The 21,878-nt window shown below is 37.8% G+C and overlaps 1 protein-coding gene across 1 annotated transcript in view; it reads left to right on the forward strand.

Annotated features, from left to right (window-relative positions):
* Positions 1–13,665, forward strand: part of LOC106087838 (protein bowel) — a 40,566-nt gene extending 26,901 nt beyond the window's left edge. The window contains exons 2-3 of the mRNA XM_013253017.2: positions 10,151–10,859; positions 10,920–13,665. Of these exons, the coding sequence (XP_013108471.2) occupies positions 10,276–10,859; positions 10,920–12,651 (2,316 nt within the window). The 5' untranslated portion in view covers positions 10,151–10,275 and the 3' untranslated portion in view covers positions 12,652–13,665. The remainder of the gene's footprint in view (positions 1–10,150; positions 10,860–10,919) is intronic.
* Positions 13,666–21,878: the final 8,213 nt, after the last annotated feature.

The raw sequence follows: 21,878 nt of genomic DNA on the forward strand, positions 1-21,878 counted from the left end.
AATTTTGTGCAGATCTGTTGAGAATTGTAGCTACTGCGGCAATTTAAGTGGAAATCGGGCAATACATATATATGGGACCTATATCTGCATCTGAACCGATTTTTATCAAAATCAATAGCGTTAGTCCTTGGGCCAAAAAAGTGATATGTACAAAATTTTGTGATGATTAGATAACAAATACTACCTGCACTTTAATTACAAGAATACATGGACTCACAGACGGACATGGCTGAATCGAATCAGAATGTGATTCTGAGTCGATCGGTATACTTATCAATGGGTCTAGCTCTTCTCCTTCTTTGCGTTGCAAACAAATGCACAAATCTATAATACCCTGTACCCCAGTGGTGATGTAGGGTATAATTATGAAGACAACAGTTTATAAAAACGTTTATGGGACAAAAGTTTTTTAGAAAAAATGTCTATGGTAAAATTTTTATAGAAAAATTTTTGAAACTAATTTTTTATTGAAAACTTTTTAGGACAACATTTTTTGAGCAAAATGTTTTTGGCACAATTTTTTTTTAGAAAAAATTTTAGGGACAAATTTTTTATGCATACGAACTTTCTGTTTTGTAAAAAAATGTTTGGAAAAAATTTATTGCGACAAAATTAAAAAAAAAAATTGGGACAAAATTTTAAAGAAAAATTTTTGGGACAAAATATTTAAGAAAAAATTTTAAAGAAACATTTTTGGGACAAAATTTTAAAGAAACATTTTTGGGACAAAATTTTTAAGAAAAAATTTTGGGACAAAAATTTTATAGAGAAATATTTAGGAAAATATTTTTATAGAAACATTTTGGGAACAAAGATTTTATTGAAACTTTTTTTGGAAAAAAATTTGGGAGAAATTGTTCTATAAATTTGTCCCAAAATTTCTTTTTGAGTCAAAATTTTTCTATAAAAATTTTTGCACATTTTTATAGAAAAAATTTTGGAACACATTTTTTATAGAACAATTTTTGGGACTAAATTTTTATGGAATACTTTTTGAGGCAACATTTTTGTAGAGAAATGTTTGATAAAAAATATTTGGTACAAAATTTTTGTAAAAAAAATTTGGAGACAATTTTTTTTTTAAACAAAACTAAATAACTTTTACTTTTTGGCATCATAACCTTTTAACTCTTCCCACTAACCACTGTGCATTGACAAACCCACTAAACAATCAACAATACGACCGATGATCGTCCAGAGACCACCATCCTCATCATCATCTTCATCTCGGTACCGTAATGATGATCATTATTTATTCAAGACGACGTTTCAGAGTGTTCATGGAGTGCTGGCAAGCTGCTGTTACCCATGATGGTACGGCTGGTGATGGCTGTTTATGCCTTGTGGTGGTAATCCATGACTCTGTGGCCCTGATGCTGGCAGGGGCGGTTGCTTATGCTTCTTCTTCATGGATTCACTCACAATTTTGTGTGGAACGCCATAGTTATTTGGTGGCTGTTGTTGGTTTTTGTTTTCAGGTCTTCTTATTTTGTTAAGGTTTTTTCTCTTCAATTTCGTTCATAAAAAGTGCCGATTCCACAGACTTTGCTTTTTTTTGCTTCATGAATAATGAGCACACATTTTTACTTTTTTTTTGTAGTTGTCGTCCATCCTTTGCATTTGGTAGTTTGAGATGGTGAATTTAGACATTGACTTTGTCGTTTTGTAAGCCATCATCAGCAGCGTCAGCATCGTCATCATCATAATCATTATGATCTTTGAATGCATTACTGGTGGCTGCCGGAAAATATATTGGTTACTTGAATGGAAGACCTGTAGTACACCGAGGAGACCCTTTCTTTCTGTCAATTGTTGCTTTTGTTACTTCTTTTCTTTCATTGTAAAGAGTTGCTGCTGTAGCCATTGCATCAAACCCGGCCCCTCCACCCCCAGAAATAGCTTCAACTTTTTTTGTCTAATAGTAATGTTTTATACTTACCCTTCGCCATAACGCTAAAGAAACGCACGCATAAACCACTGAAACTAAACCTTAACCACAATTGTTTGGCCCAAAGGTAAATTTAATATTGTGGTCAAGTCTTGGGAAGGAATATGATCGCTTTCTTAATTCCCTGCACTTAATGATGATGTGATGTTGAAAAATTGCCTTGCTATCATTGTATATGAGACCATTGTCATTGTTATCAAGAGGTGGCTAAAAGAAAATCCTAGAAATATGGGAAAACAATCAAAAAAAAATTTGGGACATTTTTATAGTAAAAATTTTTGGGACAAAATTTTTATCGACAAATTTTTGAGCCAAAATTTGTATACAATAATTTTTGGGACAAAATTTGTATACAATAATTTTTGGGACAAAATTTGTATACAATAATTTTTGGGACAAAATTCGTATACAATAATTTTTGGGACAACATTTTTATAGAAACATTTTTGGGACAAAATTTTGGTCGAAAAAAAATTTGGGATAAAAATTTTAAAGAAAAATTTTTGGCACAAAATTTTTATATAAAAATTTTTTGGAAAAATTTTTGGGCCAAAATTTTTATGCAAGAATTTTTGGGACAAGTTATTTAATTTTTTTTTTTTTTTTTTAAAGTTTGTATAAAAATATTTTTGGAACAAAATATTTATAGGCAAAGTTGCGGCGCAAAATCTAGAAATATGGAAACAAATTAAAATAAAAATGGGACATTTTTATAGTACAAATTTTTGTGACAAACTTTTTATGGAAAAATTTATGGGACAAAATTTTTATAGAAAAATTTTTGTGCTGAAATTTGTATATAATAATTTTTGGGACACAATTTTAATCGAAAAAATTTTGGGACAAAATTTTAATCAAAAAAATTTTGGGACAAAATTTTGATCGAAAAATTTTTGGGACAAAGTTTTGATCGAAACAGTTTTGGGACAAAAGATTTATAGAAAAATAGAAAATTTTATGGGCCGAATTTTGTATGCAGGAATTTTTGGGACAAAGTTATTTAAATTTTTTTTTTTTTTGGTAAAAGTTTCTAAAAAAATTTTTTTGGGACAAAATATTTATAGACAAAGTTTCGGTGCATAATCTAGATATATGAGAAAATATTAAAAAAAAAATTGGGATATATATTAAACATTTTTTTGGGACAAAATTTTCATGGAAAAATGTATGGAAAAGTTTATGGGACAAAATTTTTATGGAAAAATTTATGGGACCACATTTTTATAGAAAAATTTTTGGGACAAAATTTGAATACAATAATTTTTGGGACAAAATTTGAATACAATAATTATTGGGACCAAATTTGGATCGAAAAAATTTTGGGACAAAATTTGTATAGAAAAATTTTTGGAACATAATTTTGATCAAAAAAATTTTGGGACAAAATTTTTATGGATACATTTTTTGGGCCAAAATTTGTTGCAAGAATTTTTGGGACAAAGCTATTTTGAAATTTTTTTTGGAAAAAGTTTCTATAAAAATATTTTTGGGACAAAATATTTATAGACAACATTGAGGCGCAAAATCTAGAAACATTGGAAAATATTACAAAAAAATTGGGACATTTTTATAGTAAAAATTTTTGGTACAAAATTTTTATGGAAAAATTTATGGGACACAATTTTGATAGAAAATTTTTTGGCCCGAAATTTGTATATAATAATTTTTGAGACACAATTTTAATCGAAACAATTTTGGGACAAAATTTTGATCAAAAAAATTTTGGGACAAAAATTTTGGGACAAAATTTTGATCGAAACAGTTTTGGGACAAAAGTTTTATAGAAGAATTTTGGACCAAAATTTGTATGCATGAATTTTTGGGACAAAGTTATTTTAAAAAATGTTTTTGGAAAAAGTTTCTATAAAAATATTTTTGGGACAAAATATTTATAGACAAAGTTTCGATGAAAAAATTTTATACGAAAACGTTTTGGCACATCAAACTTAAAAAAAAAACTAATAACATTTTTTAACAAAAATTTGTGATTGTAAAAAGTTTTCTTGGAATTTTTTATTGAAATTTTTATAAAAAAATTTGAGACGAATTTTTTAAGAAACTTTTTGAGACAAAAATTCATTCAAAATGTTTGGAGACAACATTTTTTGGGAAAAATTTTTAGTGAAAAATTTTTGGGACAAAACTTTTAAAGCAAAATTTTTGGGACAATACTTTTAAAGCAAAATTTTTGGGACAAAACTTTTTTTCAATAATTATTATGGCGAATTTTTAAAAAACATTTTGAGATAAAATTTTCATAAAAAATTTTAAAACAAAATGGAAAAACAGAAACAAAATTTGTTTGTAAAATATTTTGGGATAAAGTTTTTATAAAAACATTTTGGTAGAAAAGTTTTTGTTAAAAAATTCTTATAAAAACATTTTGGTAGAAAAGTTTTTGTTAAAAAATTTTTATTGAAAAATTTTGGAGACATAATTTTTGGAAAAAATTTTCACAGAAAAACTTTTGGGACAACATTTTTAAATAAATTTTTTGGGACAAAACGTTTAACATATTTTTTTGAATTTTTTTTATAGAAAAATTCATTGGACAATATTTTTTTTTTATAACAATTTTTATAACAATTTTTTTATGGACAAGATGATTGATATACATTTTTAAAGAAAATACAAATTTTTTTTTTTTAAAAAATTTCGGCACAAAATTTTTGTAAAAAAAAATTTATAAAATTTTTATAGAATTTATTTTTTGAAACAGAATTTGTATAGAATAGTTTTTAAAAAAATAATTTTATAGACTAATTTTTTTGGACAGAAGTTTAATTGTATAATTTTGGGATAAAACTTCTGTAGAAAATTTTTGGGACAAAATTTTTATAAAAATAGTTTTTGTTGAAAATTTGTATAGAAATTTTTTTGAAACAGAATTTGCATACGATAGTTTTCAGAAAATAATTTCATAGACTATTTTTTTGGACACAAATTTTATTGTATACTTTTGGGACAAAACTTCTGTATAAAATTTTTAGGACAAAATTTAAAAAAGAGGTTTAGGCCAAAATTTTGAAAGAATAAATTTGGGACTGCATTTCTATTTTTCTGAAACAAAATTGTTATTAGAAGTCTTGTGGAGATAACGCATCAACAAGAGAAGAGACAATTTTCGAGAAATATTTTAAAGAAATATTTTTGTTGACAAGTCAGTGTATACAGTTAAAATGATAGTAGTACCTGGATTGCTCAGGATTTGGCCTTTGAATGCATCACCCCTGCGTCATCTAAAAATTAAAGTTTGAATATGAAATCTACCACAAAATGAAAATGTTAAAGAGGACATTCACATTTTCATCTGGGCTTATTTTGACATAATTTCCCTGAGCCTTTTTTCAGTAGACACTAAGTCTAGCATAGTTCAAATACTAGAAAACTTTTAATTTCGAAAAATCATTACCTTCAACAGAAACCCTATATGACACCTAAGCCCTTTGCCTCCCTCCCACCAACCCTTTTTCTGTCTTCCCCTATTGCCCTATATCGTTCACAAATGGTAGACCATTTTATCTTTGTTTTAAAGTTATAGCATGTTTTCCTTCAAGGCACTGCCTTATATTTACCATTGTTCTGATAACCGAATCGTCGTACTACCAATAACGATAATAATAATAGCAATAGCAATAGCAATGGCAATAACAATAATAATATTTTAGATGAAGGTAGTATATCAAAGTATGCGTACCTCTAGCATACAAATAACTGCCTGCGTTCGCATTTTAAGTCTCTCGATCATGCCATCCAGCCATGCATGCTTGGGCCACACTTTGCCGTTTGTCGCAGCAATGCGGCAGGCAGTGTTGGCGTAACTGCTGTTTGACTGTTTGCTGCCTCGAACTACTGTTTACCCAACCCTCAACCCAGAACAGGGGCCACCAACAACGACTACGACGACGGCTGAAAATAAGCTAACAAACCTATCTATCGGCACCATAGGCAGGCTGAATTGACTCAACTCAACTCAACTCGATATGCCTAGACGTAGGGGGGATGCATATGCGTGGCTTGACTCCGTTTAGAGGAGACCTGTTTTGTTATCAGACATTGAGTCGCTGGTGTCATATAAATGTGAACCTTATCTTGCGTGCATACCGAATGCCGTGAGTGAATAACTGACTGCCTGCCTGCTGTATGCTATGGTGTTCCATGAAACACTAATTTCTTCTCTAACAATGGAGGCGACAACATCAATAGGCAACAAGAACTTCTTAATAGAAGTCGGGGTATAGTCAATACACATCTTGGAAGAGAAAATATGTTCAAAGACATGGTGGGCCAATAGTTGATGGACAATTTTTGATTGTGGTTGGGGGAGAAGTAAGTCACACATTAACTAAACCGAAAATTTGCTTTAGAGGAGATTGAAATTAAAAGTTTGTTCATTCAAGCCAAGGACAAGAAAACGATTACATTAGACCCTTTGCGAGTTTAAAAACAGGGAATATGTACAATTCAACATTCGCTGTCCGATTTTAGAGAATCTTTGGTTAGTGGTAAACCACGTTTCCTTAATAAGACGATTTCGATATCTGACAAGGTCAAATACAGAACAATGATCTTGCAGAGGAAACTGAATTGGAAGTGTCACATTCAGCAGCGTAGTGAAAAGGCTCACATATGTTGGGCACTATGTAGACTCGAGACTGTAGGCTCGAAATGGGGCCTAAATCCGAGGATAGTCCACTGGCTCTACAGGAACGTGATTTGACCAATATTTATTTACGCCTCAGTAGTTTGGTGGACTACAATGGAGAAAAAGTGCAGATTAAGTGTGAGGCAGCCACTGCGGCTATGAGACTTAAGGCGATGGGAGAATAGATTGAGGATGGGAGCACCTCATACCATTGCGGTATAAACGAGGCGACGATAGGAAACCTGGAAGGAAGGGAAGAGGTTTCCGATCGGATACCTGAGATGAACCTTGAAGTCGAGTGCGAGGCACTGCTGCTATCGGCACAGTCTTGGATCAAATGGTATACGGATGGATCAAAGCTAGAGGACAAAGTGGCCTGTGGGTCCACATTGAGAACCCCAGAGACTGAGAGCTGTTTTAGACTGCCCGACCATAATACGGTCCTGCAGGCGGAGATCCGGGCGATCAGGGAATACGTCAAGTGGTGTGGTTCTAAGGCGAAAACGTCAAGTGTCAACATCTTTACCGACAGTAAACTGGCCATAAGGGCAATAACAACCAGGACGGTAAGGTCACGATCAGTCTTGCAGTGTAAGAAGGAGATTAACGCCTTCTCTGAGGATGGCAAAATCCGCATCGTTTGGGTGCTGGGTCATAACGGAGTAAGGGGAAATTAAAGGGCAGACGATTTGGCGGTGAAGGCCAGAGGACTGCCGTCAAAAAACTTGGTTAATCTGAAGCCTTTCTTCGGGTCGACGCAGACCGAGATAAGGGAGTAGGCAATGAATGCGCAAGCAACATTTTGGATCAGCGAAAACCCTATGGGGGGATCCAAATCGTGAGAAGACGAGGCTATTACTGAAAGGAAGTAAGAGGGATGTCAGTAAAGCTTTTGGTGTCAAGTGATAGCATGAGTAGGGCATGCGGGAAAGATAATGAGACGTTGGAGCATTTCCTTTGTCATTGCCCGGCTTTCACGTGTAACAGATACCGGCATTTAGGTTGGGACACAACACCAGACATGAACCAACTTAGGGAAGTGGTTTTGAAAACAATTAAGGTTTTGTAAGTAGAACGGAATTCCTAACTTAAACTTTTCTTTTTAGAGGTTGGTTTATAGATTCTAGATCACACAAATTCATAGTGGCATTGGTCGGATTAATATCTGCACCCTCTTTTCAACCTAACCTAACATTGGTTAGTGGTTGTCCGTTAAAGTTTGTATTAACTCATTGCTGCATAGCGTGCGTTTTATCGGTTTATGAAGTTTCGTGTTTTATATAATAACTGTTTTTTTAATCACTTATTGGTCATCAATTTATTCTGAAAAAAAATGAAATGTTTGAATAAACTGTGCTAGGGAACCTTATGCACTAATGGGTTAAGATACCACCGAAGCGATTTGGTCGGAAACAAACTAGCGGACTCCACACTTGAAATCCATGCATGCTACTTAAACGGCTATTGATACTCTTATCAAAGTCCTGGCCTGAAATTTATATCGATAAAATTGATGTTTCCATGAATACTCTTCAATTTTTTCTGTTTTCCACGCACCATTGATATTGATTTCGACCAAAGATTCACACAAAATTACTGATTTCGATGAAATTTATCACTTTTTGATTTTGATAAAATGTATCGATTTTGATCAAACTTATCTATTTTGATCAAATTGATCTATTTTGATCAAATTTATCAATTTTAACGACTTTAATCAAATTTATCGATTTTCATCATATATCGATTTTGATCAAATTGATCGATTTTGATAAAATTTATGAATTTTGATCAAACTTATCTATTTTGATCATTTTTGTCGATTATGATCAAACTTATCAATTTTAATCAAGTTTATCGATTATAATCAAATTTATCAATTTTGATAAAATTTATCCATTTTATTAAAATATATTGATTTTCATCACATTTATCGATTATGATTGAAATTTATCTATTTTGATCAAGTTTATGGAATTTCATCAAATCGATTTTGAAGAAATTGATCGATCGGCCAAAATGATCAGTTTTCATCAAATTTATCGATTTCATAAAATTTATGGATGGTAATAAAATTTATCGATTTTCATCAAATTTATCGATTTTATTAAAATGTATTGATTTTCATCACATTTATCGATTATGATCAAATATGTCTATTTTGATCAAATTTATATATTTTGATAAAACTTATGGATTTTCTTCAAATCGATTTTGAACAAATTGATCGATATTACAACACCACAGAAAGTTTGTATCAAGATACAACAGAAGCATCTTTGGTGGGAATCGAATTAACAGACTTCGCACTGGTAAACCGTGCACGCTACTAAATTGGCTACCGGGGCTCTTACTGAAATGCAAAGTAATGTCAAGAACCAAAGCCCTGGCATTGATTTTATATCGATAAAATTTATGTGTCCATCAAAAAACTTCAATTTGTTATAAATTTTTTTATACCCACCACCATAGGATGGGGGCATACTAGTCTAGTCATTCCGTTCGTAACATCTCGAAACAATCGTCAAAGATCACCTAAAGTATACAAATTCTTGAACGTCTCCACATTCTGAGTCGATCTAAGCTTGTTCGGCCATCCGTCCATCTGTTGAAACTACTATAGCGGTCGAACGCGTAAAGTTAGCCGCTTGAAATTTTACACAGATACTTATTATCGATGTAGGCCGTTGAAAAATTTGAACAAGTCTACACAAATTGTTAAAAAATTTGCCATTTTTGGACACAAAAAATGTTCGATAATTTTTGTATTTATCGATATTTTTTTATATTTATCGATATTTATCGATATTTTTTAAAACGTTCAATTTGATTTTTTTTCAATAAATATCAAATTGTTATTGAGTATTTAGTTTGAATTTATTGTTTATACCTTAAACTGAATTATTTCGATTACTTATCGATTTATCAATATTTTTGACAAATCGAATATCGATTATTTCAATTTTTGTACTAAAATATTTCAAATTCTCAAAATCATAAACAATAAGATACAAAATCGATTTTTCCATCAAAAATTTATATATATATATCGAAATTTTACAAAAATTTAAAATTTGATTTTTTTATCTTCATCTACTCCAGCTTGTCTTTAGGAGACCCTCGAAATATAAGAACACAATGCTGCAATGACAAATGGCATTTTTTTATAACTTGAAAAAAAAGTCGTTAGTTCGCAACAACATTGTTAAGATAAATTGTAGACGAATAAACGAACGAGCGTTAGCTAGCAAAGACTTCCATGAACAATAACACCGCCTACAAATCGCTAAAACTGTTCAGCTTTACAATGGGGAAGGAGGGCTGGCATTTTGAGAAAACAATTTAGATTAGCTAAAGTCCTCAGTAATTTATAGGCACCATTGTAAATCCCTCGGGTCTGGGGGTGGGGGTAAGGGGTAAAAATTGTAGAAACTAAGTACCAAATAAATGGGTTTTCATTAATCATGGCACTTATCTTAATACTAGACATAGCACTTCATAGCTCCTGTTCTTTGAGCTAAAACGACGCTTATCTCTGATGTGAATTTTATTTGCAGATTCCCAGTGACAGCAGGCAGCAGTATGTGACATTGGATAGCAAGATTTAGTAACTAGCCACGAACTAACAGAGACACATAGAGGAGCATTTCAACTGACTTTGTTTAAGAGCAACAGCAACAAGATGTCAAATCCAAATCCTTCCAATTCTGCCTTTGTGCCAGTGCTGCCCTCGCATCGCAATCCGCTGAGAGGCCCTGCCTCTCTTTATGGCAGCATGATGGATGCGGAGGCAGGCAAAGATCCCAAACGGGGTTCCAATTTCGAGATTATGGCCATGATGGCCGATAAACGCAAAGAGTTAGCTTTAAGGGAGGCGGCAGTGGCTGCTGCCATGCTGATGCCTCGTCCTGGCCAAGGACCGCCACCGGGGGTGCCCGGCTCGGTGATGTATCCCCCACCCTATCTGGGAGGACCGGGTCCCTCGCCCACAGGGGCTGGCAGCTTTACATTTCCCTCTGGTGCTGCGGCCTTGTTTCCCCCCGGTCTGCCTCCCTCTATGCATGCAGGTCTGGACAGACGTCTGCTAAGGGCCCCGGGTAGGGCCTCCAGACCCAAGAAACAGTTCATATGTAAATTTTGTAATCGCCAGTTTACCAAGTCCTATAACCTGTTAATCCATGAACGCACCCACACCGATGAACGGCCCTACTCGTGTGACATATGTGGCAAGGCCTTCCGCAGGCAGGATCATTTGAGAGATCACAGGTACGTTGGACCATACCCCAAGAGACTATAAAAGGTTTCATTTTTTTTTTGTTTTTCCAGATACATACACTCCAAGGAGAAGCCTTTCAAATGCACCGAATGCGGCAAGGGCTTCTGCCAGTCACGCACCTTGGCCGTCCACAAGATTTTGCATATGGAGGAGTCCCCCCACAAATGCCCTGTGTGCAGTCGCAGCTTTAATCAACGCTCCAATCTGAAGACCCATTTGCTTACCCACACCGACCACAAGCCCTACGAATGCAATTCTTGCGGCAAGGTATTCCGCCGCAATTGTGACCTGCGTCGCCATACTCTAACTCATGCCGTGGGCGATGTGCCTGGCGAATATGTGGATGTGGTGGAAGAAGAGGAGGAGCGAGGCAATCTAAGCGGCGATGAAGATGACTCACTGTTGGAGGTGGATTCGCCACGCAATTCCCCAGTACAAAGACATGGCTCTCCCACTCGCGATTTGGATAGAGATATGGAGGAAGAGGAGGATGAAGATGATGAATTGGAGGGGGATCAACGCATATCCATGGCCGAACGTTTGTCGCTGAAGCGTAAGGCTCAATTTGATCGTGAGGCCTTAGAAGATGATTCGGAAGATGAGCTGCTGGATGAGCCGGATGAAGAGGAGCAGGTAGGGGGGGATTTGCCTGAGAAGGATGCCATTAAACCTATGATCAAACAAGAGCTAAACGAAAAGGCACAACGCAAAAACGACGATATGGCCGAGGGTTCATGCCAATATCAGGGTGTTACCCATTGCCATCATGAGGGAGGCACCCAGTACACCATGAGGCCTACACATGAACTAATGCGCAATGGCGAGGAGCTTGGTGGCATGCCGGGAGCTACGATTGCTTCTCTACCACCGCCTCCAACGCAAACGGATTATTTGTTAGCCAGCACTTCGACGGGTATGGCCAATTATATGGGCCCCATGGCAGGCCATGAATCCAATGCCGAAGCCTATTTGCCTTTGCTGCATGTACGCCGAGATCTCCATAGCAAGCCTTTGATGACGGGACCCACCGATCTGAAAGTTCAAATACAACCAGGAGGCATACCGCCCGGGGCCATGCCTGTACTGATAGACACCAGCTCGAAACCCCAGGCATCTGGGACGCAAGGTCAAACCACAGCACCACCAGCCCCCTTGCATTCACCCCATGAGGCTGTGCCCAGTTTTCTGGGCTCCATACCCATACGAAAGCGAGCCCTGGGAGTGGAGTTTGATCACTTGCATGCCCATGCCTTGGGCCATGGTAGACCACCGCCCTTTGCGCCCAATGCCAGTATGTATGCCCTGAATATGTCAAGACCGCATTTGCATGCCTTGCAATCAGCGGCGGCGGCCTCAGCATTGAAGCTGGGAGCAGCAGCAGTTCCTCCCTCACATCTGGGGCCACCGCCACCCTCAGCCTCTGGCATGCCAAGCAAGCCGGGGCCCTATATGCCCACCAACTATCATCTGGCAGTGGGGCAGGCAGAAAAATCTATGGCAGCCAGCCTAAGCGAGGCCTATTTGCATCACTCGAATCGTGCAGGTCCGCCAATGGAGGCCAATTCCTCAACACCGCCTTCCAATGCCAACTCAACGTCATTGGCCTCGCATGCGTCCACCTCCTCGTCGTCTGCAACCACAGTTACTAATCGAAGTCAAACCGCGGCCACAGCCACGGCCCCATGCCATAGCAATCAAGCCCAACAGCCACCACCGCAACCGCAACCGCCACCAGTTAAACGCAGCACCGGTTTCAGCATCGAGGACATCATGAGACGCTAATTAACAACATTCCAAGTTTAACATTTTTTACTAGAGTCTAATTTAAGCAATGCCTTGCACATCTATAGAAATTTCATCTATACATAGAGAATTATATGCTAGATCTAAGACACTTAGTTCTAAGTCTTAGCCTATTTGGGGGATGACAAGAGTCTTGAGTTAAGGTGATCTCTGTGCATTGGAAAGAGAGATTTATTCACATACATACAGTCTTGTAAGTACAAGTACAATATCTAGGTTAGAGTCTTAGACTTAGACTAGCATGGGGCCATCTAGAAAGACAGATGAAGCATAACGAAAGGGGATTTTTCTTAGGATTTTAGTTTGAGTTTCCATACCATGGCAACTTGTGAATTCCTTTTTAGGGGAATTACCAAATAAGGATATTTTTAAGTTATTTTTACGTAGCTACTGCCGTTTCTCTCTCTCTCTCTCTCTCTCTCTTTCCCTCTCTTGCTCGCTTGCTAGTTAATCTTTGTATATTTTTTTGTTTAAAAATTATCCAAAATTTTATGTTGATCATAGCAGGTTGTGTTTTTGGTCTTTGCTTTTGTATTGGAATTTGCCTTGAGTTTTTTTTCTGTACATTAGTTATTATTTTTCTTTAAGTGTACTTGCCCGAACACTTAGTGTTCATTACAATTCCTTTATTTCCTTAACAATTCTTTTTAGGTCCGTTTGAAAAGAATTACATTTTTTTACAAAACTTAAGAATATTTTATTTAAAAACTTAGTTAAGCTTAAAATTAAAGTATTTTTACTTTTAATTTTTTTTTTTTTGCTTAAGTTATATTTGACTAAGCACTACCTATACACAAGTGTAGTCCATAAAAGTTTCATTTTAGCTCATATTAAGTGCCCTTATAGTTACTCTTTTAAATGTTCGTTTAGTTTAGTCCTTAGTTTTGCGTAATAATTACGAGTTGATTGATCCTAGAAAGTCTTCCTCTGTGTTTTCCAGAAATTATTAAATAAAATTATTATTCTCTTAAATAAACTATGCAAAAACAATAAATTTTACAAAAACAAAAATGTGTTATTTTTGAGAAGTGGGAGGTCTTCCACAGAAAGGCGAATGACGAAGGAACTCTCCTTGTGGTTGCAAATTCAAAATTTTGCCCATGAACATTCCACCAAGGAACAGGAGCAAACTTCTCACATATCAATGAGTGCAGTCCGATTGAAGTTTAAGCTCAATGATAAGGGGCCTCCTTTTTAAAGCCGAGTCCGAACGGCGTACCGCAGTGCTACACCTCTTTTGGAGAAAAGTTTTACATGGCATAGTACCCCACAAATGTTGCCAGCATTAGGAGGGGAATCCCACAGCTGAATTTTTTCTTTCTCTGATGGTCTCGCCTGGATTCGAACCCAGGCGTTCAGCGCCATAGGCGGATATGCTAATCTCTTCGATACGGAGGCCTTGCCAAAAAGATAACATCTAAAAAGTCACCCTTTATAATTCGAATCAGTCTATATGCTGATATAGCCGCCATATAAACCGATCCCCAGATTTGACTCCCAGAAGCTTCAATTTTCACCTGATTTGGTTGACATTTGGCACAAGGACTTCTGTTATGGCGAGCGACACCTCTTTTGGAGAGAAGTTTTACTTGGCATAGTAGCTCACAAATGTTGCCAGCAATAGGGGGGGAAAACCAACGCCAAAAAAATTTTTACTGAAGGGATTTGAACCCAGGCATTTAGCGTCAAAGCCGGATATGCTAACCTCTGCGCTACGGGGTCCTCCCCCTTGTGGTTAGCATTGATCAAAACCGCCCTGGTGAGTTTGGCTAAGACTAAGGGCATGGCTCACTACGGGAGCAAGACTGTCTTTTTTAAGATTGGGAAGACTAGCATAGGCAGAAATCCTCATATTGATTCATCAAGCCATGCAGTGGCGGGTGACTTAATACCGCCCAACGAACAGGGGACTGACGAAGAGACAATCACCGTCTCTCTCAATATTGGAAAGACTAGAATAAGCTAAGATGATAATAGGGTTGCCCAAAAAGTAATTGCGGATTTTTCATATAGTAGGCGTTGACAAATTTTTTCACAGCTTGTGACTCTGTAATTGCGTTCTTTCTTCTGTCAGTCATCAGCTGTTACTTTTAGCGTGCTTTAGAAAAAAAGCGTAAAAAAAGTATATTTGATTAAAGTTCATTCTAAGTTTTATTAAAAATGCATTTACTTTCTTTTAAAAAATCCGCAATTACTTTTTGGGCAACCCAATACTAAATTACCAGGCAGCAAACCCCAATAAACAGGGACCTGACGACGGACCCATCTTTGCTTTAAATGGCTATGACAGAATATTTGTTCCACTAGCCGAACGTAAAGGGTGATTTTTTTGAGGTTAGGATTTTCATGCATTAGTATTTGACAGATCACGTGGGATTTCAGACATGGTGTCAAAGAGAAAGATGCTCAGTATGCTTTGACATTTCATCATGAATAGACTTACTAACGAGCAACGCTTGCAAATCATTGAATTTTATTACCAAAATCAGTGTTCGGTTCGAAATGTGTTCATTCACCGTAACGTTGCGTCCAACAGCATCTTTGAAAAAATACGGTCCAATGATTCCACCAGCGTACAAACCACACCAAACAGTGCATTTTTCGGGATGCATGGGCAGTTCTTGAACGGCTTCTGGTTGCTCTTCACTCCAAATGCGGCAATTTTGCTTATTTACGTAGCCATTCAACCAGAAATGAGCCTCATCGCTGAACAAAATTTGTCAAAATTTGAACACATTTCGAACCGAACACTGATTTTGGTAATAAAATTCAATGATTTGCAAGCGTTGCTCGTTAGTAAGTCTATTCATGATGAAATGTCAAAGCATACTGAGCATCTTTCTCTTTGACACTATGTCTGAAATCCCACGTGATCTGTCAAATACTAATGCATGAAAATCCTAACCTTAAAAAAATCACCCTATAGAATAGCGTTCCAAGCGCCTCGATCTTCTGGGCTCATTCTAAAATCTCTGACACCAAGTTACGAGGTGCCACCCACCACTTGATCTTTCCATCGGGCTTTTGGTCTTCCCGGTATGCGTGTACCACCGTGTTTGCCTTCAAAAGACGTCTTTGCTGGAGCTTCTTTATCCATTCTGACAATATGATCTAGCCAACGCAGCCGTTTCTATTGTCGTCATACACGTCATACAGCTCGTGGTTCATATCGCAAACTGGTCCATATATTTAACGAAGAATCTTTCTCTCAAATGCTGCAAGCACTGCCTCATCTGCTTTCACAAGTACCCATGCTTCAGAACCATATAACAGCACGGCCAGTATTATTCTTCGCTTAATCTCAAAACTGGTGTCAATCGTTTCGGCTACGGCGGTGCCGAGGTAGATAAAGTTCCCAACTTTCTCCATTTTCTTTATCTTTATAGTTTAGCGAGTAACCCGTCGACTCCTGCTGCCTTGTTGTTCTTTAGTCGGGGTCTGACTAGGAGGTAAACATTCTATACCATCATCAGAGATTGAATCTGCAGTATCCTCCTCGCCGCCAAAGTCGGACACTAGCAGTTGGGTAAAATGTTCTTTCCATATCCTCAATTACTGAGGAGGATGTGCCTGCACCAAAGCCATCGGTTTGATGTTTAATTTTTTTTTTTTTGTAGAATTTCCGGACTTCATTCTGACTCCTGTACATCTCAATTCGCTCACTCTCACGTCTTTCCATTTCCTCTTTCTTTCTGCGGAATAGAAGTTTCTCCTCTCTCCAATTCTCCCGATACCTCTGCTTCATCTGGCGGAACCGACCCCTCACCGAATTCAAAATTCGAAAGCCTAGAATAAGCAAAGATCCTAATATTGAAACATTAGGCAGAGCAGCGACAGGAATCTCAATGCAGCCTAACGAACAGGAAACCGACGATGATACCATCACCTACTGCCAAGAAGCCCCCTCACTTAAGGATGGATGGATGACTAAGATAGGCAAAGATCCTACTATTGAAACATCAGACAGTACAGTGAATGGAAACTCAATACAGCCTAACGAACAGGGACCTGACGATAGTACCATTACCGACTTTATAAAGATTCGGAGGACAAGAATAGGCAAAGAACCTAATACGACGACATCCGGCAGTGCAGTGACAGAAAAGTCAATGCAGTCTAATGCAGTTGAACAGGGAGCAGACGATGAGATCATCCTCTACTCCCAAGGTGCCCATCTACTGAAGCCATGGACGACCCCGAACAAATTTTCTATACTGAACCACATCAACTACCAATTATTCTATGCGAACAGCGGTACTTGGCCAAGGACCTGCCGTATTTGTCATAAAAATTTGAATATTTTGAACGTCGGATGCAACAGTGGTGAGACAGGGTGACGGTAGAGCACACCTGCCATCACTTTATCTGCCTTTCGGGATAACCACCGCAAAAAAAATGTTTTAAGATATTCTCGCCGACAGGATTTGAACCCGGCCATTTGGACACAATAACCGGGCACGCTGACCTATGCACCACGGTGGCTCCATCCTGTGTACCCCGGGAAAACCACTTACTACTCGGAACCGTTTTCTCATTGCTGCGAGGTGGAACCCTGATGATGATTCACATCATCTTAATTGTGTCTGCCTGCAGACCTCGACATTCATACTCTGCGCAGCTTTGTACAGGATCATCTTCCTCCAGCGCAGTTGGTGTTCGGCTTATCTCGTCACCGCCTCCCAGTTCTTCTCGTTCTCCCACATCCCCTGTACTATTGTTCAAGGCGAAACTTTGACAATCAATGTTTCCAGTTACCTGCGTCTTTCCAACCAGCGCTCGCTATGGTAAAATGTGTGCTCTATATCGTCTGAAACTTTTACCTCCTCATAAATGCTAGAAGAACATTTGATTATTCTATGAAGTCATTACCGGAAGTAACCATGGCCTGTCAACATCTGTGTAACTGCGTCGCCCTGTTTGTTATCTCTCCACATCCATACTTCTGCCAAGCAGGTGAACACCGACTCCCATTCATCCATCTTAGTTGCCATAACTTAGTACACTCAACCAAATTTGTTTTTCAAAACAGCAAAAAAGTTTGCTAAAACAGCAGTTTTTGTCTGCTGAAAATGGGAAAGCAGAAAATACTGATGATTCAGCAAACATAGGGCTGCTGTATTAGCAAACACTTCATACTGCTATTTCAACTAACAGAATCTGCAGTTTTGAGTACACAAGTCTGCTGAAAAAAATATTTGTATGCTACTTTTTATGGTTGCCTGTTACAGGTTTTGATAACGTTGGGCATTTTTTTGAATTTTTTCAGAAAATTTGTTGGAAGAGATGATGATTTTAATTTTTGGAATATTAGAGTAAAGAAGCTACCTACATTTCGAAATGTGGCTGAGTTAGCTCTCATTTGTATACCCACCACCGAAGGATGGGGGTATATTCATTTTGTCATTGCGTTTGCAATACATCGAAATATCCATTTCCGACCCTATAAAGTTTAAATATTCTTGATCAGCGTAAAAATCTAAGACGATCTAGCCATGTCCGTCCGTCTGTCTGTTGAAATCATGCTACAGTCTTTAAAAATAGAGATATTGAGCTGAGATTCTGCACAGATTCTTTTTTTGTCCACAGGCAGCTTAAGTTCGAAGATGGGTTATATCGGACTGTATCTTGATATAGCCCCCATATAGACCGATCCGCCGATTTGGGGTCTTTGGCCAAAAACCCACATTTATTATTCGATTTTGCTGAAATTTTGGTCAGTGTTAGGCCCTTCAACAATCTTCTTCAATTTGGCTTAGATCGGTCCAGATTTGGATATAGCTGCCATATAGACCGATCTCTCGCTTTAAGGTTTTAGAACCATAAAAGGCGCGTTTAATGTCCGATTTCACCGGAATTTGGGACAATGAGTTTTGTTGGGCCCCTCGACATCCTTCTTCAATTTGGCCCAGATCGGTCCAGATTTGGATATAGCTGTCATATAGCTGGGGCCCCTCGACATCCTTCTTCAATTTGGCTCAGATCGGTCCAGATTTGGATATAGCTGCCATATAGGTTTAAAGTTTTAGGTCCATAAATTAGGTCGTTTAATTCTGATTTCGCCGAAATTTGGGACAATGAGTTTTGTTGGGTCCCTCGACATCCATCTTCAATTTGGCCCAGATCGGTCCAGATTTGGATATAGCTGCCATATAGACCGATCTCTCGATTTAAGGTATTGTGCTCATAAAAGGCGCATTTATTGTCCGGTGGCGCCGAAATTTGGGACAGTGAGTTGTGTTAGGCCCTTCGACATTCATCTTCAATTTGGCTCAGATCGGTCCAGATTTAGATATAGCTGCCATATAGACCAATCTCTCGATTTTAGGTTTTGTGCCCATAAAAGCCACATTTATTGTCAGATGGCGCCGAAATTTGGGACAGTGAGTTGTGTTAGGCTCTTCGACATCCTTCTTCAATTTGTCTTAGATCGGTTCAGATTTGGATATAGCTGCCATATATACCGATCTCTCGATTTAATGTTTTGGGCCCATAAAAGGCGCATTTATTGTTCCATGTCGCCAAAATTTGTGCTTGGCTATTTGACATATTTCTGTAATTTGGCCGAGATCGGTCCAAATTTGGATTTAGCTGCCATATAGACCGATCTCTCGATTTAAGGTTTTGGGCCCATAAAAGGCGCACTTATTGTCCAATGTTGCCGAAATTTGGGACAGTGAGTTAAGTTAAGCCCCTCGACCTATTTCTGCAATTTGGCCTAGATCGATCAAAATTTGCATATAGCTGCCATATAGACCGATCTCTCGGTTTTATGTTTTGGGGCCATAAAAGCGCATTTATTGTCCGATGGCGCCGAAATTTGGAACAATGAGTTTTGTTGGGCCCCTCGACATCCTTCTTCAATTTGTTCTAGATCGGTCCACATTTGGATATAGCTGCCATATAGACCGATCTCTCGATTTAAGGTTTTGTGCCCATAAAATGCGCATTTATTGTCCAATGGCGCCGAAATTTGGGACTGTGAGATGTGTTAGTCTCTTCGACATTTTTCTGCGACTTGGCCGAAATCAGTCCATATATGGATATAGTTGCTCGGTAAAATCGGTAAAAATTGGCCAAAGACCCACTCACTTCATCATTCTCATCGTAGCTCTTCGAGGGTTATTGCAATATCCACATTGTATTTAAACGTATGGATGACGTATCGTGACGTAAGGAAATGCCAACGTTATGTAAAGTGGTTTTTACAACCTCCACCATAGAATGGAGGGTATACTAATTAAAAATGCATCTTTTGCCCATGAACATTCCACTAAGGAACAGTGGTAAACTTCTCACATATCAATGAGTGCAGTCCGATTCAAGTTTAAACTCAATGATAAGGGACCTCCCTTTTATAGCCGAGTCCGAACGGCGTGCCGCAGTGCGACACCTCTTTGGAGAGAAATTTTACATGGCATAGTACCTCACAAATGTTGCCAGCCATTAGGGGGGAAAACCACCGCTAAAATTTTTTTCTGATGGTCTCGACAGGATTCGTAACCAGGCGTTCAGCGTCATAGGCGGACATGCTAATCTCTGCGCTACGGTGGCCTCTGTTTGTAACATCTCGAAATATGCGTCTGAGACCCCATAAAGTATTGGGTTGCCCAAAAAGTAATTGCGGATTTTTTAAAAGAAAGTAAATGCATTTTTAATAAAACTTAAAATGAACTTTAATCAAATATACTTTTTTTACACTTTTTTTCTAAAGCAAGCTAAAAGTAACAGCTGATAACTGACAGAAGAAAGAATGCAATTACAGAGTCACAAGCTGTGAAAAAATTTGTCAACGCCGACTACATGAAAAATCCGCAATTCCTTTTTGGGCAACCCAATATATATATGCTTGATCGTCATGTTATTTTAAGTCGATCTAGCCATGTCCGTCCGTCTGTCCGTCCGTCCGTTATAGCTGTCATATAAACCGATCTTGGGTCTTGACTTCTTGAGCTTCTAGAGGGCGCAATTCTCGACCAATTTTCCTGAAATTTTGCATAAAGTGTTTAATAATAACTTTCAACTACTGTGCTAAATCGGTCTATAACCTGATACAGATGCCATATAAACCGATCTGGTATCTTGACTTCTTGAGCCTCTAGAGGGAGCAATTCTACACCGATTTGGCAGAAATTTTGTACAACGGCTTCCCTCATGACCTTCAACATACGTGTTGAATATGGTCTGAATCGATCAATAGCTTGATACATCTCCCATATAAACCTATCTTCCGATTTTGCTTCTTGAGACCCTACAAGGCGCTATACTTATCCGAATGAACTGAAATATTACACAATGACTTCTACAATAATCAGCGTTCATTTACAATCCGAATCGGACTATAACTTGATATAGCTCCAATAGCATAACAATTCCTAAAAAGAGATACCGCGCATAGAACTCGACAAATGCGATCCATGGTGGAAGGTATATAAGATTCGGCCCGGCCGAACTTAGCACGCTCTTACTTGTTTCTTCTAAAATCCCCTTCATAACTAAGAAGCAGTAACTCTCAGCAAACAACAGACTTTTCAGCAGTAAGCCTGCTGCTCTAAAATTGCAGTACTACTGATGTAATAGCAGAACTACTGCTACAATAGCAGCAAAATTGCCTACTGACATTCAGCAGACAGTGTTTGCTATTTTCAGCAAACATTTTTGCTATGAGTGTAGTCTCCTCTTGTAGGTCTATCGGCAACATTCCAGCTTATTGCTGCGGGTTCCACCACTCCCCCCAAGGATGATATAACCCCAATAGTTGTTGCAAACGGAATGCGCAAAATGAATGTACCGCCCCTCCATATGGCATGGGGCATAAACATTTTGGGAACTCTACTGTTAGTCATAAATTGAAATTGGCATTTTCCAGGAATTTCATATGTTTTCTTCACACCTCCTACGTTGCATACGAATTTTGCGACAATTGCACGTAATTTCGTATTAAACCATTAAATTCGTCGAAATAATTGCCATTGAGCTATGTCACCGCTCATTGCTGTGCTGCGTTCGATTAGCCTGGTTCAAATTTAAAGGGGAACCAACGAAAAAACCGCTAACCTCCAAAGTTGTCATCTGTTGGCTGAATGGGAGAAACCGGCAACCACATGATGACTATCATCATCATCATCATCATAATGGTACTCCTCAACTTTATGAGCAATCCACAATGTTCACTTCGCATTGTCGCAGCTAGACGTGACATGCTTAAC

This window comes from Stomoxys calcitrans, chromosome 3 (assembly GCF_963082655.1).
Source record: "Stomoxys calcitrans chromosome 3, idStoCalc2.1, whole genome shotgun sequence".
Classification (NCBI taxonomy): Eukaryota; Metazoa; Arthropoda; class Insecta; order Diptera; family Muscidae; genus Stomoxys; species Stomoxys calcitrans.